The sequence below is a fragment of the Notamacropus eugenii genome, chromosome 1, assembly GCF_028372415.1.
Source record: "Notamacropus eugenii isolate mMacEug1 chromosome 1, mMacEug1.pri_v2, whole genome shotgun sequence".
Lineage (NCBI taxonomy): Eukaryota > Metazoa > Chordata > Mammalia > Diprotodontia > Macropodidae > Notamacropus > Notamacropus eugenii.
In genome coordinates, this window is record NC_092872.1 from 714873088 (window position 1) to 714898656 (window position 25569).

Here is a 25569-nt window from a genome sequence, read left to right on the forward strand (position 1 = left end):
TCATTGAGAGAATCCTGAAAAACTGGGGGTAAGATGGACAGAGAGAGATGGAGGGAGACAGAGACAAAGTGGGAAGGAGAGAAACAGAGGGACAGAAACAGTAATTTACTTGTAAGAGAACTCCATAGCATCCTGGGAGGTCATCCTCATTGACAAGTTGCACTGTTTGCTGGTAAGGATATTTCAGGAAACAGCACCCATAATCCAGCTCCGGATTAACCACACGGAGTTTAGGCACAACACACCTGCTCCAGAAAGAATATTAAATAAATCAAAAGAATGGAGAGCTTGTTTATCCCTGGATTATGCAGAGAAACAAGCACAATACATTTGTCAATGTCACATGGTACCTCTTCACTTATAACTACATTAATCATTTTATTTTCTTTTCTCCTCCTCCTCTCCCCCCCTCCCTAACTTTTTAATCAACACCTTTTAGCAAAGGATGCAGAGAGAAATTGTGGGTCCTTCTACAAGGCTGTATACTCTGTCAGGGTCAGTTAAGGTCCAATTTCCTGCCATTTTCCCCTTTTCAGCCTCCTTGATTCTGGGCCTCCTTAGGATAAACTTGCAAAGAGGTCCTCCCTGCCAATGGGACCCTTGCCTATGGCCCCATTTAACTAGTATGCCAAGCTTTTACCTTTTGAATTGTTCAGAAAGGCCTCCCCTTGCTACACCTGAACTGTTACCAAGTTCTTATGCTATTTAAATGATCCCAATTCCAAAACCTCTGCAGAACAACTGTGCTAGAACAAGAGATTCCATCAGCTGGTACTCCCACAACTAGCCAGAGACATTCTATAACCCGACTTCAATCAGACTTTGAGAGATTCCCTTCTCCAGCAGTTCAAGCTGTCCATTTTGCTAAAAAGGGTCTTTCATGACATGGCTTTGGTCTTTTATTCCCCAGATGGACTGTTTATCAACTTTTTCAAAGTTTCAATCAAAGATCAATTTCTAAAAACATTCTAAGTTATTTTGTGGCATTCTTGTCCTCCCTCTGCTTAACTGCATAGTGCACCTGCCATAAAGTAATAGTTTAGATTTAGTTGCCTTCTAATTAGGAGATGGCAAGGAGGGTGATGTTACTCTGAAGTATAGATTTTGGAATAATTGAGTGTAAAACAAGATGGAACCTTGGAGATGATCTAGTCTAACTCTATCATTTTGCAGGGGAGGAAACTGGCATCGAGAGAGAGGAAAGGATTTCACCAAGATCGCCTATGTGTCCATGTCAATAGCAGAGCTGAGACTCCACCTAAGTCTCCTGACTCCCAATCCAGTCCCTTTTCCCTTAGACCATGCTGCCTTTCAATTTTACAGTGCAACATTTAGCATAGGGATTTGGTCAGTGGGTCCTAAAGAGTTGTCCTAAAGACAGAGTCCTAAAGACACTGAGTTCCTCAGCACCCAACAGATTATAGTTATTCTATCTTTAATCTAAAAAGTTGAAGACTGACATGGATAAGGGACAAGGTTTCATATTTAACCCAATATATTTTTCTGGAATTTGTTTGCAAAATTAATATCATTATTGTTATTTATTATTAAAGCAGGCTTTAATGTAAATTAATTGCCTAAAAACCTGATCCTCAGAAGATATGCCACGCATGGCCAAAGGAACTATATAGCAAATCATCTGGGAATCTCATGGAATCTCAGCACCATGATCTTTTATTTTCAACCTCTAATTGAATAGTTGGGCAGCCAGAGGATAAAGGATCTGGAATTTTCCAAGACTGACCCATGTAAAGGAGATGGCAGACTGCCTGGTGTGGAACCGGGCACTCATAAGATTGCTGTGTTTTTGTTTCATCTCCTACAAAAACAATAACAACACCCACCACCTTTGATTAGTGGGCAGGAGATCTGATTCCTTTTCTTCCTGATGCAATAAACCAGTGAGATTTCATCTTTTTAACTTTCCCCCGAAATCCATCCTTTTCCCAAACTTCCTTATTTCTGTGAAGTGCATGATATCCTTCTAGTCACCCCAATTCACAATTTCCATGCCATCCTTAACTCCTCTCTTGTGCTCACCCCAACATCCAAACTGTTGTTCAATGTTGGCCTTTCAGTGCTTAATGTGTCCTCTTTATTCCACTCACACAGGTTGTCACTGCATCTTCCCCAGATTATTGTGATAGCATCTCAGTGGGTCTTCTGGCCTCAAGGGTCTCCCCTCTCTAATCTGTACCTCCCCCCATAAACACAGAGCCATCAAAGTGATTTTTCTATAGAGTAAGTCTGTCCATCTAAATCACTACCTACTTGATAAAATCTAGTGGCTCCCATTTATCATAGAATGAATTACAATCTACTTTGTTTGGCCTTTAAAACCTTTCACAACCCAACTCCAGCATACCTTTTCAGGTTTATTATATACTGCTCTCTCCATGAGACACTACAATTCATTTCAACTGACCTTTCCACCATTTCTCATACTTGACCATCTGCTATCTCCATGCCTGTGCATTCTTGGGCTTCTTGAACCTGTTAGAATCCATAGTTTTCTCCAAGGTCCAATGCCTTTCCTGAGCCTCCTGACTGGTAATGCCTTCCCTTACATTATTACCCTGTGTCTATTTTGTATCTGTTTTTGACATGTCTAATCAGTAGTGTGCTGGTGTTTAATAACCGACCCTCCAAAAAAAAGTACCTATGACATATTTTTAAGTTTAATCCACAGTATTAATATTTTCTCCACCACTTTCTTAAATTTAGACAGTTTTTAAAATTCCAATAAACCATCAGCATTTGTTGATTCCCAAGATATAAATTCTCATATTGAAAATTTAACACTTGGATCTTTGGCACAGGGTTGAGCTGGCCCCAGCACACCCTTTACATAGTCCGAGCATCACCCCTCTGGGTGATACCATTGTATGTGGTCTGGGCATGCACCAGCACCCCCATTACATGTGCTTATCCGCACAAATGTTTTCTTGTTCACCTGCACTATGAGCTTCTCAAAACGCTTTGTTGTTGTGTCTTTAGTGCCTAGAAAAGGGGCCAGCACAGAATAAATGTTTGGAGATTGGCTAATAATTGCTAATTAATGATAATTAATTGCTATTAATTACTAATTGCTCAGGACAGAGCAGCTAGGAATTTTTCAAATGGAGGAAAAGCTTATTCAGATGACTTATAGGATGATACTTAATTTCAACCAGGCCCTAGGAATGTGTAGCAAGTGGCTATTTTTTTCCTCTCTCATGGTTGTGCCACCTTTAAATTATATTTGTGGTGGATTTAAAAGAAACCTAAAAAATGTGGTGACCCAGAGATACATGAGCATTATCACAGCTTATTGGTCAACATCACCACTCATGGCAGGCTGAACTTTCCATCCATGAATTTCAGAAGGTCTCATGATTTCATTTCAGTTCAATTTAAAGTGTTTATTAAATGTTTATTATATACCTATTATGGCCAAGATTTTGAAATAGTGTTGGGGTTACGGAGACAAAAATAAAAGTCTCTGTCCTTAGGAAGTTTACGTTCTATTGGGTGAACATAATGTGGAAAGAGAAGTGAATTCAGTAAATGGGTAAATTGAGGAGGTGGAGACCACTAGTAAAACTGAGATCCCTTAAGGCTTCATGGAGGAGGTGACCCTTGAACTGAAACTTATGGGAACAGAAAGTTTCTGGGAGGCAGAGATGAGGAGGACAAGGCAAGAGAGATGGCAGAAAATGGAATTTGAGTTTGGAGAATAGTTAAGTCATCCAGTTTGGCTAAAAGAGAGAATACACGAAGGGGAGTAACCAAAGAGGCCTGGGCAGGTGAGCCTCAGTCACACTGTGATGGGCTGGCGAGTTTGTATTTCATTCCAGAGGTCACAGGAAGCCACTGATTCTTTCTGAGCAGGAGTTTATATTGGCACCAGAGGAAGATCAATGTGGCAGCTGTGTAGAGAATGTAATTCGAAACAGGGATGGGAGACAGGAAGATCAACCAGGAGAATGTTATAGTAAAACAGGCAAGAGGGAAATGTGAACTGAACCAGCAGGTTATGTGAAGAGAGAGCAGGGAAGGGAGTAAGTCAAGAGATATGCAGAGACATACTTAGCCATTTACTGGACATGGGGATGGGGGAGAGGAGAAAACCAGGGATGATGCCAATCTGAGGTGATGAACCACAGCAACTCACAGAATACTGGGAAGCTTGGAGGAGGGGTGGCCCCGGGGTAGGTGAGAATCAGCTCCATGTTGGATGTGGAGGCTGAGGTACTGACAGGACATCTAGGTGGACTTGTGAAAGAGGCATCGTCAGCTGAGAAAAAGATGCTAAATCCAAGGTAGTTCATGTCACTGAAGGGTGAAGGTCACTCTCTATGGAGCCTTTTAGGACCTCTGTTTTCTTGCTTATAAAATAAGAGATATATCATATAATTTCAAAGGTCCTTTCTGGTTCTAAAAGTCCCAGGATTCTATGATGCTGAATCAGTCAGTAAGCATTAATCCAGTACCTCCTTTGAACCAGTCATTGTGCGAGACTTTGGAGATACAAAGACAAAAATAAAACCATCCCTGCCCTCAAGGAGCTCACATTCTGTAAAGAGAGATAATGTGAACATACATTAATGCACCAAAAAACTGTTTTTGGACTATATACATATATATATATATACACACACATATATGTATATATATGTATATATACGTACGTATATGCATGTATTGCTAATATAAGGGGCAGCTGGGCAGTTCAGTGGATAGAGGGCAGGGCCTGTAGTCAGGAAGGACTGAGTTCAAATCAGGCCTCAGATACTTCCTGGCTGTTTGTCCTTCAAATATCAGGTTTAGCATTAGCCCTTCTTCGCAGGCTTGTTGGGGGCCCATGTTGCTGTGGCTACAACCTGCCATGGGGGCCAGGCTAGGAGTCCCAGTACCTTGCTGTAATGAGGAGGGCCAGCACTTCCTCGCCAATGCCCTCTACATCCACCACTAGAGCCAGCTGGTATTTCTGTACAGTGTTGGAGCACAAGGTTACCTGGGGAGAAAGAGGGAGATACTCACATTGGACTTCCCCTCTGGTGGGAAGCAGGTGACAGAGTGTGAGAACAGTAGGAGTCAGTTCAGTTCCTAAAAAATCTCTTCCTTTCTTCTCTCTAGTCCCCATCCCCCTACCCTGACTAGGGGAAGGAGCATTTATTAAATTCCTATTATATTCCAATTCTATTTCATAAGCATCTAATATATGTGAGAACAGTGGTAGGTGCTGGGGATGCAAAGACAGAACAGTCCCTGACCTCCGACTGGGGGTGGGACATACTGTGTACACTGATAGAAAATATATACAAAGAATGTTCCAGGCCTGAGTAGAGGCAGAGAAGTAATTCCTGCGTCCCTTGGGTTCAGGACACAGATCACTTTTCCCAAGCCCCCATTGTACCTCAGAAATATAGAAGGTCCCTCAACACTGTTCTTAATTCTACAACTGGCAGTGTTCTTCTCCAAGAGAGGAAGCCCTGACAGTGCAGGAGAGAGCAGGGATTCTTAATGTGGGTCTGGTGAACTTGTTATTGGCATTTTTTTGAAAACTATATTTCAATATAATTGGTTTCCTTTGTATGCATTTTATTTCATGCATTTAAAAACATTTTTCTGAGAAGTGATCCATTGGCATCACCAAACTGCCAAAGGGTTCATGACATTGCGAAAAGCTTTAGAACTTCTGAAATGGCTCCTGTTTAGAGAGGGCACCTAATAGCTAAAGTAGAACTATCTCCAAAGGGCTAAACTCATGATCTTATCTGACCAGTGATTTTGACACTGGATCTTGATATGTTGTCATGAAATCACTTGATAATTATTTCAAAACCTTTTCTGCTTAATTCTTTTGAATTCTTTGTTCTAGAAACAATAACAACTTTTTTCTTGAAATAGTTTTCAGCATGAGTTAAGAGTTCCATGACTTCCAAGGTTCATAGCAGAGTCTAAGGGCAAACAGTTGAGGTTGCAATAGGGGCCACAGGTAAAAACAGATAAATGATCAAATAAAGAAAAATCTACAATTGGAAGTAAATAGTCATGGATTGTTGCATTCCAATGAGAAGACCTATCCTTGAGAAATTAAAATTTCTTCAATTATTTGGGTCTGTCTTTATTTTCATAAAGAGTTTTGAAGTTGTATTCATATAGTTATATGAATGTGCATGCATGTGTCATGGGAGTGGACTCCCAAGCATTTTAAACATTTTGTAGTTACTTTAAATGGAATTTTTCTTTCAATCTCTTCCAAGTACTGTTGATGATACAGACTTTTATCTCATTTTATTCCTACTACCTGTGTAGACTTGACCCAATTTTCAAAGGGAATACCAAAAGAAGAAAAGAAGACAGTTGGAATCAGTTTCCATTCACCCTTGGCAAGATAATATGAGTTGTGGGATGGACAAATGTGGTCATTTAAAAAAAAAAATCAACTGTTCTACCCTCTCCTTGAGAAGGTTCTGTGCTGTACCCGAATAGGAATAAATCCCTGAGACCGGATGGTGCCCGAATCGGGGTTAATGGTGAATTCTCGTGGCTTGATTGCTGGTGGACTTTCATTCTTCCATGATGGTCTGTTGATGTCTAAAATCTGTTCCAAACTTGTAACACTTGGTTCTCCAACACCATCCCCAGGGACACGGAGTTTAAAGGTCATGGGAATCAAGGACGTGTTATTGAGGGAACAAGTCAAGCTATGAGGGAACCCTGGAGAGCAAAGTGAGACATGAAGAAGCAATGTTTATCTAATTTACTGATGCACAGAATTAATAACGAATGCAGAGTCAAACACTCAACAAATATGCAATTAAGTGGGAGACAGCATGGCTTAGGTGAAGGAAAAATGACTGTGGAGTTGGAGGTTCAAAGCCAGCCTCTGAGATTTCCTTAAATGTGGGCAACCTGGCATGTCACCAGCCTCAGTTTACTCAACTATAAAATTGGAGGGGGGGTGGCCTCTGAGCTTCCTTCCAGATCTAGTCTTATGGTCCTAACAACAACTTGCTTTAATTTTCAAAGATTAATCGCAAAGTACCATTGCTTAGGAATCTAAGCATGATCTTGACTGGTTGGTCCACATTCCCCTACACCTTAGCCACTGGACATTTAATGGACTCTCACTGCCAAAGCAGCAGTGGGGTTAGGAATATTCCCTTTTCCTTTCATTGTTGGTGGGTGGAAGGTCCCTGAAGCTCCCTCCTCCTTCCCAAATGAAATAACATATGCAAAACATCTTGTAAATCTTCAAGTGTCTTATCAATGCAAGTTATTATTATTCCTAAGATCCAAGGGGCAAAGAAGGTCCATTACATATGGATCAACAGGCAAAGGCCAAATGGCTTTACAAAGCAGGAAAATTGTGACCACCCTAGCCTTCTGAGACTGCCAAGGATCCCGCCACTAACTTGTGGTGTTGAGAATGAGTTCAGTACTGTTAAACAAGGTTGAATTCAATTCTTAATTAAACACAAATCTCTCTGGGGAAAAAGGCTGTTACTGCTAGTCACCATGTAAGCCAAATCAGAGGTTCCCTTTCCACCAATAATGCTCAGGGCACCAGATCCGTCCCCTTGTAGGGAATGCCAGAACTCCTGGGCTAGAAATCAACGTCTAATAAGTGTTAGAAATCCATCTCCACTAAATTGTGTTGCTGGCCATGGGAGACAGTGCAGCGTGGTAACAAGACTAAATCACAATCATTTTGCTATCACTGAAAGGTGAAAAACGTACAGCTTATACTTCAGAGGCAGCCTGGTAGGTGATAAAGGATATGGGAGGATGAGCCAGGAGGCTTAGGCACAAGGAAAAATTCTATTGCTCCTTGAGTGATCTTGGGTAAGCAACAACATCTCTGAGATTCCATTTCCTCATCTGTAAATTGTGGATAATGATAATACATTCACTATCTACTGCACTGGGTTATCAGGAAAGCATTACTCAAATGTCCACTATTGTTCCAATACTAACTCTTCCTTTGTATTCTCGTCTTTTTCCATAAAATGCTTTCTTAATATGATAAAATATAATCTGTAAAATTTTATAGGTGCCACCTTTGCCCCACAATTGTTATTGAAGTACCTCTAGAGGAAATTAACACAAACAAAACATTCCAGATATTAATCAGCAGGACATCTGCTTCCAATAAGAAAGTGGGAGCTAATTACCAAAAACAAATTCATAGCAAATCCAATTTATTTTCCTGGCTGCATACTCTGATTACCAATAATAGGCATGTATTCCCACTTTTTTTTTGGTCAAAAAAACTATACACAATTATTAAAAAAAAAAAACAAACACCTCTTCTTTTGAGGGAGACAGGATCTAGATTTTAACAAAGAGTTTGGAATCAGATTGCCATCGAAGCTAAGATCTATCCAATCTGCCCCACATCTTTTCCCCTCCAGAGAATGATGGTTTTAGTGTTAGGACTATTTTGAAGTGTTTAGAAACACCATCCTGCCTGGAGATTCATGTAAACATGATTTGTTGTTTCCTTTTCTATAATGCCTGTTTTTGATCAAAAAAACCTATCATACCCCATTTTACAGATAAGGAAACTGGTGCAAATAATAATTGTTGTTTATACATAGGCTGAAAATGGATATGAGAATCCATAATTCCATAGAACTGGACCATTTTTCAGTCCATAGTTGTATACCAATAACTGATCTAGTAGCAAGATTCCTCAGGAAGGGGGAATGAGCTGCCATAGCACATTGGAAAGAGCATGAGCTTGGAATTCACATGATCTGGGTTCAAACTGCTATTGGCTCCTGCTCTTCTGGGCCCCCATTTTTTCACTTTTAAAATGAGAGGACTTGGACTTAGCTGGATAATCTTTAGAATTCTTTTTAGTTCTGTTTTTGATTTTAAAAAAAAAAAGACTTTGATGCCTCAGAGAATCCCTGGTGACCAATGGGTCTGTATGAAGCTACAATGAGGACTGCCTAGACAGAAGTCCTTCCCTTGGAGCTGAGTGTACCTCCTGGCTCCTTTTAGTGGGTGACTCCCCTTGCTAAAGAGGTTTATGGTTGGTTTCTGACCAGGATCAGAGAGAGTTCAATAAGAATAAGTCTAAAGAAAAGAAAGTCTATAGAGAAGAAAGGTAGAGCTCTTGCTGTTCAATGACCATGCCTTTTTCACCTGAGTGAAAGTGGAGTCAGGGAGGTCCACAAGGGACCGACTAGAAGCTTTTGGTTACATAGATTCTTTGACAAGGGACCAGCCTTATCCACTGAAGGGGTCAGGGGGGAGCTTGGATCCAGAGAAACTGCCCCTCCAGGAGATCAAGGACACTCCCCTGATTCCTCATTATAAATCCATTAAATAGTAATTAATGCTTTAAACCAGAGCTTCTTAACCTGAGATCTCGAGTGGTTGGGGATAAATTTCAGGGAATCCATGAAACTGAAGGGGAAAAATTACATCTTCATTTCAGTATAAAAGGCTTCCTTTGTAATGTGATGTGTGCTATTTTAGGCATTTAAACACATGATTCTGAGAAGGAATCTCTAGGCTTCATCAGACTGCCAAAGAAATACATAACATTAAAAAGGGTAAGAGCCCTGCTTTAAAGAAACAAAGACATAACCACAGATTTGAGAAAGTACCTAATTCTGGTAAAACTGTCGTATTAGAAAACAGAAGAAGAAGAAATGGACATTATGTAAGAGCTGTTTCTGAATTTTCTGTAATTTCTCTGTAGTGAGAGCGATGTAGGGTTTCAGAACAAAAGGAGAGAAAGTGTAGAAAGTCATTGGAGAAGGGAGTGGGTTTTCTTGAGAATCTTGGGCCAGAGAATCTTCTGCAGAGAATGATGTTGCATCTCCAATCAATTCTCCATTGATCTCATGTTTAAGCTTCACATCATCTCTGAAAAAGCCTTTTGTGGACTGAGCCTGGCTCGTCCAAAAATCTGCATTTTAATGGTTCCATTCTGAATGTGGACAGCTGGAGTAAAGTATGTCAGCCAGACTGTGAATTTAGTAGAGAAAAAGAAGAGAATTGAGACAGGAAAACTCTCAACTCTCATGGCACCTGGGAAACGGCCCTGAGACATCCTGGTTTGTGGAAATATCACTCATACCAAAGACCAGCAATGGTACAAATAGTTCCTTAACCCTCTAGTCATTCTGTAAGGCAGTTTTGAGCTAACTCTTGTGCAATGGATATCACAACACAAATATGGAAGCCTTAATGCCTTTCTCTCACAAGGGTGGGAGGTCATTCTATGGAATCCCCAATTAAAAACTCAGGAATTACTTACCAAAAGAGACATCACCAAAATCTAAGGATGGAACATTAAAATGGAAAGTTGGCCCAATGACACAGCCTCTGTATAGGGGAGACAGAAGGTAAAAGAATGAATGAAACCATGGATAACCTGAAGGTCCTTGGTTATTGGTACAATTAATAGGGCACTTGGGGAAAGGTTAAACTTAAAAATCACAGATCAGCCCACAAGAGGACTTGACCTTACATACCACTTTGGTAGAGCAATGAATGCCATGGGTCATTTCCCCACAGCAGCAGTCAGCTGCTACCAAATAAATAAACAAAAAATCCAACCACCTTAGCAGAATTAAGTCAAAATGGAACAACTTTGAATGAGAAAGCACAAGGAGTATAATACATAAAATGGGAATTCATGTCAAAAACAAATGTGCAGGCCTGTTCGTTTAAAAAATTAATATTCTAAATAAGTAAGGAGAGAAAACAAAAAGTCTAGAGTAATCTCCCACACATAGGCTTGGTTTTATGATCACAGATGCCCAGAGGTAGGGAAACCTTGTTGCTGATGTTTGGACACAATTACCACTATTAAATATTACATTTTTTGTAATAAATACTCACTTTTTCTATAGCTGACTTAACTTTTGGCATGCCAGTGACATTCTAGGTTCATCAGAGGGCCCCTTCCCAGCCATCTCCAAACCATCTGCTACCCGTGTCTCTCACCTCTCCCTCTATTTATGGGAACTTTGGGGGTGAAAAACAGTTAAGCTTTCTGAGTCTCAGTTTCCTTATCTTGTGATAAAGTAGAAGCGAGTCTCCGCCCTCCCTGGTCACAAAGTTATTGTGAGAATTCAATAAGATAGTAGAGGTGAAAATCCTTTTAAAACTAAATAACACCAAGTAAAGTGTTATTAGTATGGAGGGAATTAGGTAATAGGATTTAAAGCTGAAAGGGCTCTTAGAGATTGCCTAATTCAAACTCCTCACATTATTTTACAGTTGAGGAAACAAAGGCCCAGAGAAGGGAGATCACTCAAGTGATTAGTAGCAGAAGCAGAATCCTCTAATTTTTTTTTTTTTTAGAAAAGTACCTAAGGCTCAATAAATGTTTATTGGATTAATGAATGAATGCAGAAAGTCCCAGATATTTTCTAACTAAACACAATGTGCTGTGTGGCTAATGAGGTCTAGTCTTCATACAAAAACAAAGGCTGGTAGGATAAGTCACCGTCTCCTTACTCAGAACACAAACAGAGAAGGGGCAGTTGTTATGGAAGGTGGCACACTTCTAAATATTGGCAAACAAGGTCCCTGATCTCAAGTTAGCAGCTCAGCCATATGCTGCTTTTGCCAAGGATAGCATCTGCAGCAAAGTCTGGTGGTGGTTCTACCTGGCCATGGAGAACATCTTAACAAAAACAGCAAAGACCTATTTTGCGTGCGTCCTTACAAGAAGCAACATTTCAGAAAGCCGATGTTTTCCCAATCCAGCTTCAAGCCCCTTACCTGATGGTCAGTTTCACAGGTTGTGGGGATCCATTGACATTGAACAGGAATTCCTCCTTGAAGTGTCCCAGGATGTTGGAGCTGAAGGAAATCTGTATGGTTTGTAGCCCAGAGGGCTCCACGATGCCTTCCTTGGGGTTAAATATGAAACAGGATCCCAAAGGTGTTGTTGGAGGGTCCAAATTAAAGAGGGCATCAATGCTGCCTTTGTTGGACAGAATGGCCTACAGCAAGGAAGGGAAGGCAAGAATGGATGTTTCTTTTCAAAGGTTTGAATTGTCATTTCCATAGCCTCATTGGGTTGAGATGATTAAGGCAGGGAAAGTAACAGGAATTCTAAGCAAAGAAAGGTACCAGGGGTAAAATGAACCATCTAGTGCAATGGTTCTGAATGCTTTTCTGGGTCAAGGTCACCTTGGGCAGTCTGATTAAGCCTATGGACCCCCTCTCAGAGCAACATATGTGTAAGATAGCCAAATATATTGAAATACAGTTATCAAAACCAGTTTATTTTTTAAAATAGTATTGACCCCAGATTAAGAAAACCCCTGGTCTAATGTTTAGAATGTAAGAAGTCAAGAATAAGAAATTAGGCAAGTCATCTATTATATAGTTTTCCCTTTAAAATGAAGTTTTAAAATCCGCCATACCTATATTTTATCTCAGGGCTCCATAAATATTTATGATAATCATATATTGATGAATGCTTTCTCTGAAAAGCTTTAAAAAAATATATGCTTTCTGACACTGTCTGAGAAATATGTGAGGTAGCTAGGTAGGCGGCCCTCATTTTACAGAGTAAACTGAGATTAAGTGACTGACACCAGAAGAAAAAAGCAACTTCATTACAGAAATGTCTCAGTGTAGAGGTTAGCTGGATTTCACATTCACATTCATCTAGAGATGAATAAGGCTGAACATGAAGATTCAGAATGACAAGAATTCTTTTCTTATGCTTCTGGCTTCACCCCTTCAGAGCACTTTACCCAAGCTTGATGCAGATTCAAAAGTTCACAGAATTTTAGGGGAGATGGAACCTTAGAGGATGTCCAGCCCAGCCCCCAACATGATTTCTCCCAGTTCTCCACTCCAAACACATGGGTCAGTCTCCTGTCACCCAAATCTTTCTCCTTTCTGTTCACCCTTTTCTCCTCCTCCAAAATACTTCTCTGTCCCTTCTCTTCCTTTACCTAAGGCTTTCTCATTCTTTAAAACCCCAATTAGGGTTACTCTTCCATGAAGTTTTCTCCCTAACTGACTTCAGTAACAATTAATATCTCACCATCCTTAGTAATTGATGCCTTTGTGATATGTGTCTTATTTGCTCATCTGAAATGTGAGTTCTCTGGAGGCAGGAGCCATCTCCTACATAGTGATTAACACTGTGCTTCACACATAGCAGGGCCTGAGCCCTGGACCTGTGATGGCATTGGTTTAGAGAACTCTCAACAAGACACATTTCTTACGCCCTTATTCTGCACCAAGCAGTAGGCTGAGTGCTGGACAATGGCCAAAGGAGCTCCCATGCCAGTGGGTGAGGAGACTCCATCTACCAAGTCAGATCTGCTCATTCTCTGCACTTGAAAGTCTCAGAGAGTTTCTTGGGGTATATGACTCACCCGAGTTCATACAGGGTCATACAGACACTATGTGTCAGAGGTGGGTCTTGAACCTGAGTCTTCTGGCTTCAAACCCTGCTCTCTATCTACTATTTCATGCTTCTGCTCATGTTCAAAAAAGGGCTATCATGAGAAAAATACTTCTTCAAGTACAAAATATTATAAGAGTGTAACTTAACATAGGCTAGCTATTACTATGGTGACTGGGCAAAGAATCACAAAGTCTTATGGCTGGAAGGGACTTCACAGGTCATTTTGTCCAACTCTCCAATTTAAAGCACAAATGCCCTTAACATCCCTAAGAAATGAATCCCTATAAAACTGAAAATGACTCCAGATTCGATCCCTGGCTGGACACTCTTTCTAGTCTGGCTCTCCAGTAGAAGAGCCTGATTGATGATGATGGCATTACTGCCTACTTATCACTCTTGAACTCCTCATTTTCTTTCCTGAGATACAGCATATAATATATTGCCATCTTCTTGGTTACAGTTCTGGTTTACCTCTTTACTCCAAATTTTTGCCAAGTGACATTTTCACTACACATCCTCTCCCTCCATTTTCACAGATTTGACTCATTTATTCTCCTCTCCATGAAACAACAGATATTATTTCCTATTTATATAGAAACTAGGGAAAATGGGGGTAAAATGTAGAGGATTTAAGACTGGGGGGTCACACTCTTAAGAGCCAATTCCTAGAAGAGGACGAAATGAAAATACAGCTCTAACAGTATTTCCTTCCTTAATAACAGTAAGGCTGAGATTCATATAATATTAGAGACAAACATGACCACAGAGGTCCTCCAATCTTGCCTCCTCATTTTATAGATAAAGGAAATTGTCCAGCAATGGTATCACATGCCTGGGATCCCACCTACCAGGGAAGTTGAAACTTTAGGATCTCGTGAGTTTGAGAATTCTGGGCTAAGTTCATCAACTTTGGCGTCAAGTTTGGCATCAATATTATAAGCCTTATAAGCATCATCAATATGATAAACCCATCCTGAGAGTGGGTAAACCGCCAGTTTGCCCAAAGAAGGACCCAGGTCAGAATCAGAGCAGGTCAAAATTCCCATGCTAATCAGTAGTGGGACTGATCCATAATGAATTCCTGTACTCCAAAGCTGTACAAGTTAGGGAGACTTATTCTTTAAAAAAAAAAAAAAAGATAAGGAAGCTGGGGTATGCCAGGATACAGAATTATTTGTCCAAGGTCAAACATCTAACATGACAGATTCAAACTAAAACCTAGGCTCTTGACTCTCAGCCCAGGATTGTATATTGCTTGGGGTTTTGGTTTACTTACTCTGTATCTGCCAAGATCAGCACTGACTAAGGGCAACAGGTTAGTTATTCAAATTTGTCTCAAGTAAAATAATAAATTGATACAGAGAGAAGTAATGAGGCATCAGCATCTAAAATGCAGAGAAGGCAAAACTTTTCTATAAGGGAACACCTTACTTTGTCCTTCCCTGCCAATGTGTAGCTCTCAAGACCCTCCAGTATAATGTACCGGCTCATTTTATACTGCTTTAGTTTCTTGTATGTTTGTTTATTGTCATAGTTTGGTAGTGTGTGGGGGATATATGTTAATGAAGTTCATTGGCTACATTTACAGAAACACCGTATATATTTTGCAGCTGAAATAGAGATTTTCCAGTGGACAACTTGCAAAGGAAACAAGTTGAGCTGGGCAATTTATAGAGAATAATACCAGGATAAGGATATAATTCTGATGATTTTTGTCAATTATATGAATGTGCAATGGTATTGTTCTCTGCTCTCATATTTGACAAATTTCTACCTGTCTTCTGAAGCCCAGCCCAAATACCTCCGTGAAATCTTTCAGGAATCCTTCATTGATCTCCTCACTTCATGACCTCATAAATAACACTTCATTCTGTCCTCCTCTGATATAATATTATGCAAAATATGTATCATAGTTGCCTGTTTTGTGTCCAGTTGCCTTCTTAACAGCGGAGCACATTATTTAAATTTTATATCTTTTCCAATGTCTAACACATTGAGCACAGCAGGGTTTTAACAAAGTTTTGAACTGAATCATAACTCTTCTCCCATCCCTCCCATTAAGTGGTTTTTCTTTCAAAACCAGGGCATTATGGAAGCACAAGAAACTAGATTTCAGAAGAGACTGCACTAATAGTTTAGTGTTCTAAAAACTGAGCTGAAGATGTAAATCCCTCAGGAGCATGAGAAAGGAGAAAAGTCTAAGGCTTTCTGATTCCTTCCTCAAGATTAGGGTTGAAGCTGAAGGGAGGAGAAAGACTGCTTTTCCTCAGAGCTACAGCAACAAGGAGGAGGTGACAATCCTATGCTAACCCACCTATCAGGACTACTTGTAAGTGTAAGTGCAGGTGACTATTTAAAAATTTATCAAAGAGAAAAAGGAAATGACAAATGATGGAGGGGATGTGGAAAAACAGAGACACTAATGCACTGTTGGTGGAGTTGTGAACTACTCCAACCATTTTGGAAAGTATTTTAGAACTATGCCCAAAGGGCTATCAAACTGTGCATAACCTTTGACCCAGCAATACCACTTCTAGGTCTGTATCCCAAACAGATCATAAAAAAGGGAAAAGGACTCACATGTATAAAAATATTTATAGAAGATTTTTTTTTTTTTGCGGTAGCTAAGAATTAGAACTTGAGGGAATGCCCATCAATTGAGGAACGACTGAGCAAGTTGTGGTATATGAATGTAATGGAATACTATTGTGCTATAAAGCAGGATGCTTTCAGAAAAATGTGGGAAGACTTACATGAATGATGCAAAGTAAAATGAGCAGAACCAAGAGAACATTGTACACAGTAACAGCAACATTGTAACAATAGTCAACTTTCAATGTAGCCACTCTGATCAAGACAGTGATCCAAGACAATTCCAAAGGACCCATAATGAAAAATGCTACCACCTCCAGAGAGAGAACTGATGAACTCTGAGTGCAGATTGAAGCACATTTTTTTAAATTTTATTTTTCTTGCTCTGTGTGTGTGTGTGTGTGTGTGTGTGTGTGTGTGTTTCCTTTTGGAACATGGTTAATATGGAAAAATATTTTGTATGACTTCATATGTAAAACTGATACCATATAGATTGCCTTTTTAAGGGGTGAGGGAAGGGTGAACAAGAGGGAGAGAATTTAGAACTCAATTAAAAAAAAATTCATGTTAAATTTTTTTTACATGTAATTGGGAAACAGCAAAATAAATTTAAAAATGTTTTTTTAAATCATCAAAGCAAAAGCCCCATAAAATGACTTTTTTAGTGACTCTTCTGCTTACCTCATAGCTGTGTATTGATCCAACAAAAGCTTTACCAATATCCAACACGTCAAAGTTGAAGATAATTTTGGGCCCCATTCCTTCCCCTTTGATTCGAAGGGGCAACCGACTCTCCCGGCCTGTGCAAAGGGGAAACAACTTAAGAAGACCATCTTCTCTATATGTAGCCTGAAACCCATTTCCTCCAATTCTCTCTAGGAGAGTTCCCTCATAATGATCCCCTCTTTCCCTTTCTACTGGCTCATCCTTTCCTATCCAAGAAAGAAAGAAGCAGGAAGGGGAGGAAGGGAGGAAAATGGAAGGAGGGAAGGAGAAAGGGACAGAGAAAGAGAGAGAGAGAGGAAAGGAAGGAGGAGGGAAGGAAGGAAGAAAGAAAAGAAACATCTAAACTCATTTCTCTCTCTAAAGGATATCATCTTCCTTTTAATCATCCAGTTTCACAACCTCAGAGTCATCCTCAGCTCCTCACTCTTCCTTCATCCAGGTAACGGATCAGTTTACAAAGCCTGTTGATTCTAGGCCCACAGATCTTGGGAATCCACCCTCTTCTCTCTAGTCACAGTCATCACCATCATGCTGATCACCTCTTGCTCAGACTTCTACAATGACCTCATTGGTCTCTCTTTTTCACATCTCCTCACTCCAACCCACGTTCCATGTGACTACCAAAGTAATATCTATAAAGCACAGAACTGACTGTGTTGCTTCCCTGCTTAATCAGCTCCTGGGGCACCTATTACCTCTGGGATAAAATGCCAAATCCACTGGCATTTGGAACCCTTCATAACCTGCTCCAATCTGCATTCCAGTCTCAGTATGCATTGCTACCCTTCACGCACTTCTCTGTCCACCAAACTGGCGGCTCTCACACACAAGCTCTCTTATCCTGTCTCATGCCTTCCTTCAGGATATCTCTGTATGGGAAACGGCCTCCCTCTGCCTTTTAGAATGACTAGTTTTCTTCAAAGCTCAGTTCAGTCATAGCCTTCTACATAGGCCTTTCCCAATTCCCTCAGATACTCATGCCCCAGTTACTGTGTGTGTGTGTATCTCTATATACAGGTTATCTCCTCTGGAAAAAAAGGTAAGCATCTTTAGAGCACTCGGACCCTGCTCCCTTGGCACTTAGTTCAATGTTTATTTGTTGATTCATTTATTGATTGAACCTGCATTATTTTCCCTCTACTTATCCCCACCTCCTCTTCACCTCTCCCTGGCCAGATTCTGCCTCACAAATTGTCACTTACGTGCCAAGTCAGTATTACTGCAGAAGCTTTCTACACTGGGCAGCAGGAATGACAATTTAGTTTGCTTTGGAGATATATCTTACCTTTAGGGAACAGAAGTATTGCCAATTTCTTATCTTTAGAGAACAGTTTTTATTGCAACTTTGAGCTACAAGTTCTCCAGGAGAGAAGAAAAAGAAAAACCCAGAGTGCTTGAACTCTCTTTCTTAATCTCTCTCTCTCTCTCTCTCTCTCTCAATAGTGAATACTTATCAGAATTATGAATGTTCATCAGGATAACTTGTAATTGCTCTGATCCTAGGACAAAGACTTGCCTGTTGATTCACCATTTAAAATGAGAGATTTTACTAAGACTTAACTGTTCCTTACTTGGCCCACCAGTATCTTGTATACACAAATATTCTGCATTGCACATAGTAGGCACAGAATGAATGGGCACAGAGTTAAATTATCTCTCACTGAATAGGACCAGAGGTCAAAGCCTTCTGAGAGCAGAAGATGACTTTAACTTTCTTAAATTTCTTATGAAAGAGTGCATGTCTTCTATTCACATTACCTACTTATAAGGAAAGGGAGTCCATTCATTCAATGGTCTCCCTCTGAAAACCGCCAGCATATAACCCAACCTGAGAGGAAGTCATAAGGGACTGCCCTTGAGGTGTTCAAAGGGACTGCCCTTGAGGTGTTCAGAGGTCTTTCTCACACCTTTCCAATCTGTCTGATTGCAGAGGCAAGAGGCAATAATCAAGAACAGGACTTTGTGGCCTTCAAACACTTTACTAGTGGTAGCAATGGATTTTTAGCTGACGAAATAGCAATGGAGGCTTTTCTCAAGCTTCTCCAAGAGCAACTAGAGGAAATCAACAAACATGAGCCCTCTAAAGACCCGAAACTGGTATACAGCCAGAGTTGCTCAGGAAGCAGGAATGTGTTAGAGTTGAGTGCACCAATTCTCCAACAACCAGAACACAGGAAAGAGAAGGGATTATGCTGGAAGACAAAGGAAAAACTAAGAAAGGGTTTCAGATAATTTTCAGAAGGCCAGACACCATCATAACCTGTATTATAAAACTTGGACATTGTTCCACTTCTTAGCAGGCTCTGAGTACCTGAATAGGCCACAGCCAAAAAAGGCCAAGGTCTCCCATTGCATCCTGGGCTGTCTCTAGTCATCCTGATGAATATCTGGTCATTGGACCCAGATGGCTCAGGAGGAAAAAGTGAGGCTGGTGACCTTGCACAGCCCTCCCTCACTCAAAACAAAGTGAAGTGCAAGTCATGTCATCATTTCTCTGATGCCATGGTCTTCTTTGGCAACTAAGGACGAACACAACAAAAACACACACCCCACCTCGTCTAAACTACCTACCTTAATGACTTGACAATACAGCCACTGAATTAATCAGATCAGAAGGTTTTGGACTTCCCTTGAGTATCTTAGTAGGGATCTTAGAATGGCTGATGGCACTATGATCATCAGGAGGTGAGAACAGACTAGACACTCTAAGAAAGACAGCTTCAGACTCCAGAAGGAGCCTAGGAAAAAAAACTCCATTGTACCAAAGGGGATCTTGGTAAGGACCCCAGGAAGGAGAGAAAAGGACATCCAGGAACTGGGAGCTGTGAGTTGCCACATGTACTACTTTCCCCTGAATCATGGAGTTATGGGAGAGTGTGCCCCAGGTATGGGGGGTGAGATGGGGAGGTAGTGGCATTTGTAGCAATTGTTTAGTAAATGCCTATTTCTAGAAAGCTCATTAGGCCCATTTGGCATTTGATATCAATTGGTAATCAATGGAGGAGAGCATACTGAGCTTCAGTATTAGAACACAATCCCTAAACCTTCAGGTTACCCTTAGAACTCCAGGGGAGAAGTAGCCAATCACCTTCTGGGAATTTTGCTAGATGGTGCATCAGGCTTTGGGAGAGTAGCCCCAGAACCTGTGTTATACAATGTAACAGTAAAATTATTTTTGAAACACCATTAGATGCTACGATTAACAGAATGACTGACGTGCTATGGATAAGTAAATGCCATCACGAATTTAATTTTGGTGCTACCATAATGCCTGTGGCACAGAAGGAGACACGGTACAATGGTACAATAGAAAGAGCGCTGGGTTTGGAAGTGGAGAAGGGGATCTGTTATTAACGACCTATCTCTGCTGCTTCTCAGCTGGGTGACCCTGTGGGAGTCACGTACTTTCTTTGCGATTCATTTTCTGCATCTGTAAAATGAGGGGTTGGATTCGCTGACCCCTAATGTACTTTTTTGCTCTAGATGTATGGCCTTCATAATTTCTTTTATTGTCTGTCATTTGCTTTTCTCATGTTAATGAACTTTTCTCATCAACTCTCTTTTTGAGAACATGATTTATGTCTGGCAACTTCTAGAAGCCCCTACAACAGAATCTTCTCGTTCGTTATTCACTATGTATTTGTGTATTTTATTTGGATGTAATCAAGAAAAACATTCACAAGGAAGTCAACTACTCAGGTCAATGATTTGATCTGGGCCTCATTTTCTTTGTCCTTTGCAATGAAGAAGTTGGATCAAATGATCTCAGAGGTCCCTTCCAGATGCATGACGAAGCTGTGAATGAGTGTGTCTGCACACGCACACACACACACACACACACACACACACACCCATCACAGCACACAGTCACTTAGAGACAGCCTCCCCACAAGCCAAAGGGAGGGTTTATTTGGAATTAGAGATGAAATTGAAACTTTAATCCTACTCACTCACCCCATGAATATTTTGATAACTGGTTTGCTGGTGTGCAACATTATTTTTGGCTAATTAGTATTGTTTCTTTCCATTGGTTGCTTCATTAATAAGTCTCTAAGGAACCAACAAAGGAAATGAAATGATGTGAAAAATGGCTTAGCTTTTTCCTTGCCCACCCTGTTACTCTAATGGCTTCAGTCTACGGATGATAAGCTGCATTTCCCTGGTCCAAAGAAAAGTATCTTGAATGTAGATCACACTTTCAGGGCAGCCAAGAAAGAAAATTGTAAACAGATCATGGAATAAACAATGGGCCGATTTATAACTGTCAGATCCAAAACTTTCCCCATCTGTTAGCTTGACTACTTTATGTTAAAAAGTATATTTTTATATATTGAGGTATGTTGTAATAAAAGAATGAACCAAAAGGTTTTCTCTTGCACACTAATTATTTCAAAGTATTTGGCCCCTAAGATTGAGGAGAGTAAGTGATAATCATTTCTGTATTAATAATTTTGTCTGCGTTCAAGTGGCATATTGCGCACTGCAACTTGCCAACAGAATTTCACAGTTTCAAACTTCATTTTTCAAAAGCAGGAATATCAGTTAAGTGAGGAAAAGATAACAAGATGAACCAAGCTGAAGCCATAGCAGCAAGGATTAAGTTAGTTGGAAGGAAGAATTTCTGATCACTTCTGGCTGCAGAATGTTAGTGAATGTATCTTATCTAAAGATCTTCAAAAACACTGAGGTTTCAGTGTGGTCCTGCCTCAAAGCAGGGGGATATACTAGATGAGCCTTTGAAGTCCCTTCCAGGTCCCTTCCATGACTTTAGCATATTTAGAGGATTTGGACTCAAGTCTGGGCTTCCAAGCTAAGGACTGTGGGCAAGGCATCCCCATCTGCAGAGTGGGATGATAATACTTGTGATACTTATCTCACCTGCAGGCTTGTAAACCTTAACATGTCATTGAAATAAGGGTCACTGGCACTATTATACTTGGCTTTGAAAATTCCATTCCAAGGGTCTCTCATATGTTCACTCAACTATATGTGAGCATACAAAAATCTAGTTGAAAGCATGTGATTTAGTGTATGGATATTCCTCAAGGGCAGAGATGGTTTTTATTGGGTTTGTGAACCTCCCTGTCCCTACAATAGTGCTAGGCACAGTTACCAGTGGTGGCTAACAATAATGGCTAACATTTATACAGCACTCACTATGTGCTAAGTACTTTATACAATTGTCATCTCATGTGGTCCCCACAACAGCCCTGAGAGCTGTTACTATCCTCAGTTTACAGGTGAGGGAAATGAGGCAAACAGAAGTGAAATGACTTGCCCAAGGTCTAGTAAATAAATGTCTGTGGTCAAATTTGGACTCAAGTCTTCATGACTTTAGGCCTGAAGCTGAACCCAATGCACAACCTAGATGCCCCTGAATATTATTGTTGTTCATTTAAATAATAGTTACTATTATTAATAACATTAGATAGCATTGCTAGTACTCTAAAGTTTGCATGTTCATTTCTTATTAATGGATGACCAGTTGGTTGACAAGGCCAGGAGCTAAGAGATCACTCATGGGAATTCCTTGTCCTGAAATGCACTGCTCTTTATCTCTCCCAATAGACCTCCTACCTCCCCTTCAAGACTCGGCTCAAAGAAGCCTATTTGCTCCCATGCATTAACACGATCTCTTCTTCCTCTGAAGTTCTCTATTTGGTGGCTCTTACCATACTTATACTATAGATATTTATATATGTCTTCACTCTGTTCCTATAGTATAGACTCCTTCAGTGCAGGGACTATGGTAGATAGCTGGTATGGTTCACAGAGCACTGGATGTGCAGTCAGGAAGATCTGACTTCAAGTCCTGCCTCATACCCTTACAAATTGGGTGAAGCTGGGAGAGTCCCTTAACCTCTCTGTGCCTCAGTTTCCTTATCTGTAAGACAGAGATAACAGTAGCATCTATCTCCTATGTTTGTTATGAGGATCTCAAATGAGGTAATGAATGTTAATTCCTTGAAAACTTCAAAGCACCACACAACTGTTATCTATTATAATGATCCATTACCATGTCCACATCCATTCTACGACAGCACTCTCCCTACTATACCAGGCTGCCCCTCACTTGAGAGATAGATCAACGGTATCCATTAATGGCAGAATCACAGAGCTAGAAGGGTCCTTGAGAAGTCATGTGGTCCATTCTCTAGCAAGCATTTCAAGAATGCTTGATCTAACTGGTTCTCACTGTTGCCAGCCTTGTCTGGACTTTCCTCGTCTCATGCCTAGACCACCGCTCCATAACCCTGGGAGCTTGGAGTCAGAATGGACCTGGGTTCAATGTCCCCCTCTGACAAAGTGGGACTCCAGGCAAATCATTTCACATTTCTGAGCCTCAGTTTCCTCATCTGTGAAATGGAGATAATAAAACCTCACAGGGCTGCTGAAGGGATCAAATTAAATAAGATGTGTAGAATTCCACATCACCTTAGAGTGTTATGTAAATGCCAGCTATCATTTAAACATATATATATGTGTGTGTGTGTGTATTTCATATATTAATACATGTATGTGTGTGTGAATGCTTTTCTAATGCTTCATCTTAGCAGAGAAATTACCCTGGTCCACAAAACCTCAGAGGCCTCCCAGGGTAGGAAGGGCATTAAATACAGGGCCAATGAGGGATGGACAGTGCGCATAAATGCTAGTCCAACTACGTCAGACTCACTGCTAAGTTGGCCTCATGGTGAAGAATATTTTGGTCACAAAAGGCCATCTACTTAGGCAGCTCGGTAATATAGTGGATAGAATGATGGGCTTGGAAACAGAAAGACCTGAGTTCTAATCCTGCCTCTGACACTTACTGGTTGTATGAGCCTAGGCAAGCCACTTGGTAGCTCTGTACATCAGTTTCCTCATCTGTAAAATGGGAATAATAATACCATCTACCTCGTAGGGCTGTTGTGAGGATTAAACGTGTTAATACACAAAAAATATCCTGCAAACAAAGTGTTATAGGAATGGTGGGCACAGGAGGGGAGGGGAGGCACTGTCGGTTTCTGTGCAGAGAAGATTGGTCTATCAGTGGTATGGAGGATGAATCAGAGAGAGTAAGAAGGTGTTCCTTAGTGAACCAAGAAGTTTTAGCAACTCTTCTTAACCTAATATTATGGAATCACTGAGTCTTTGAAGCAAGAAGGGGTGGTCACATTTGAACTTAGGTCTTCCTGACTCTAGGCCTGAAGCTCTATCTACTGTAGCACCTAGATGCCCCTTGGTATTATTATTATTAATAACAGTAGTAGTAATAGTTGGTAATATTAATACTAATGAGATCATTTATCAACTTAAGTTATAGAATTACATGGAATTTACCAAGTAAATGCTATGCAGTTACTTTATAAACAAAGGACTTCCTTGCCAGGTGAAGGTGAAAATGCTCTAGTAAGGCAAAAGAGAAAGTCATTTAGATAGAAAATGATACTATTCAGCACATTTGGGCTCTATGGGATCAGTGCAGCAGGACTCAGGCTTCCAGATGAAATGACTGATACAAGTAATGGGTTCTAACACAGTTGAAGCTGAGTGTTGTGAAATTACAATGGCCATGCTTGGCCCCAGACAAGAAACAGGATGCTCCTCTCCCAACTCTTTTGCAATGGCCGAGGTGGGGGGAGGTTTGGAACATTGTATATAATAATGTTGATCTTCCTTAATAACAAAGAATGAGGGAGACAACGGAAAACAGCTGTATAGACAGGATCAATTGGAGAAAAACAACAGAACAACAGAACTGGCATCGGAGAGGGATCAGGAAAGACCTCCTGTACAAGGTGAGACTTTTAGGAAGGACCTGAAGGAAGTCAGAGGAGCCAAGAAGGGAAGACGAGGAGGGAGAGCATTCTAGACCAGAGCTGAGAGATGGCACCATTTGATGTCCATAAAACATGGGATATCTTTCAACTCTGCTGTAAAATGCTAAATCCCATAGGGTTTCCTAGAGCCCTAGAAAGATTATAGGTTCAGATGAGTCATATGGGGGACTGGGTCATAGACAGGATCCATTATAGATTCACTTTTGAGAAATACTAGGGATTACAACCTGTCAGGTGAGTAGTACCTGGATAAATCAAAGATCCCTCCCAGTCCATTATAATCTCTTAGTGGCTGGTGAGGAACTGGAACCCATCCCACATGCCTAAGAGTTCTTCAAATGAGAGACCAGTCTAGACTCAGCAGGAACCCCTCAGGGATAAGTCAGGTCCCTTGCCTATTAAACAGCATACTATTTTTGCAGTATTCAATGCCATGGGAAAGAGAGACATTCTATTCCTGTGCATCCTGGGATGAACAGTTTTGACCTAATTAGAATCATATAGTTTTCATAGAATCTTAATCTTAAGACACCATCTGTGATCATCTAGGTTAACCCAAGTCAGAACAAAAATCTCCTCTATAATAAACCCAACAAGTGGTCACCTGACCTTGCCTTGAAGATCTCCAAGGATAGGGGAAACCTACTGTCTCCGGAAGTAGCCCACTGCCCTTTTGTGTAGCTCTAAATGAGGGAAATTTTCCATGAAATAAAGCTTGAATGTATCCCTGCACCTTCAACCACTTAATTGCTCCTGGTTCTTCCCTCTGGTGCCAAGTGGGATGAATTCCGTCCTTCCACATGACGGTTCTAAAAATACTTAACAATAGTGATCATGACCTTCCTAAGTTTTCTCTTAACAGCACAAAGATCCCCAAGTACTTTGGTCAATCAGCACATGGCATGAATTCTAGACCTTCTGCATTCTGATTGCCATCTTCTGAAAGTACTCCAGATTGTCAATGTCCTTCCCCAAAGATGGTGCCCAAAGGACAGCACAGCACTACAGCTAACGTCTGACCAGGTCAGAAGACAAAAA

At 40.6% G+C, this 25569-nt stretch overlaps 1 protein-coding gene across 6 annotated transcripts in view; it reads right to left on the bottom strand.

The window, feature by feature from the left end:
- The window catches only part of HYDIN (HYDIN axonemal central pair apparatus protein), a 468388-nt gene that overhangs the window by 244353 nt on the left and 198466 nt on the right, over positions 1–25569 (bottom strand). For all 6 annotated transcript variants that reach the window (XR_011972958.1, XM_072636610.1, XM_072636609.1 and 3 more), the window contains 6 exons: positions 16664–16782; positions 11740–11963; positions 10265–10332; positions 6470–6705; positions 4896–4996; positions 110–245 (listed from right to left, as the gene is read on the bottom strand). Coding sequence is in view for 5 of the 6 variants with exons in the window: in XM_072636610.1 (XP_072492711.1) it covers positions 110–245; positions 4896–4996; positions 6470–6705; positions 10265–10332; positions 11740–11963; positions 16664–16782 (884 nt within the window). In the remaining variant the exon portion in view is untranslated. The remainder of the gene's footprint in view (positions 1–109; positions 246–4895; positions 4997–6469; positions 6706–10264; positions 10333–11739; positions 11964–16663; positions 16783–25569) is intronic.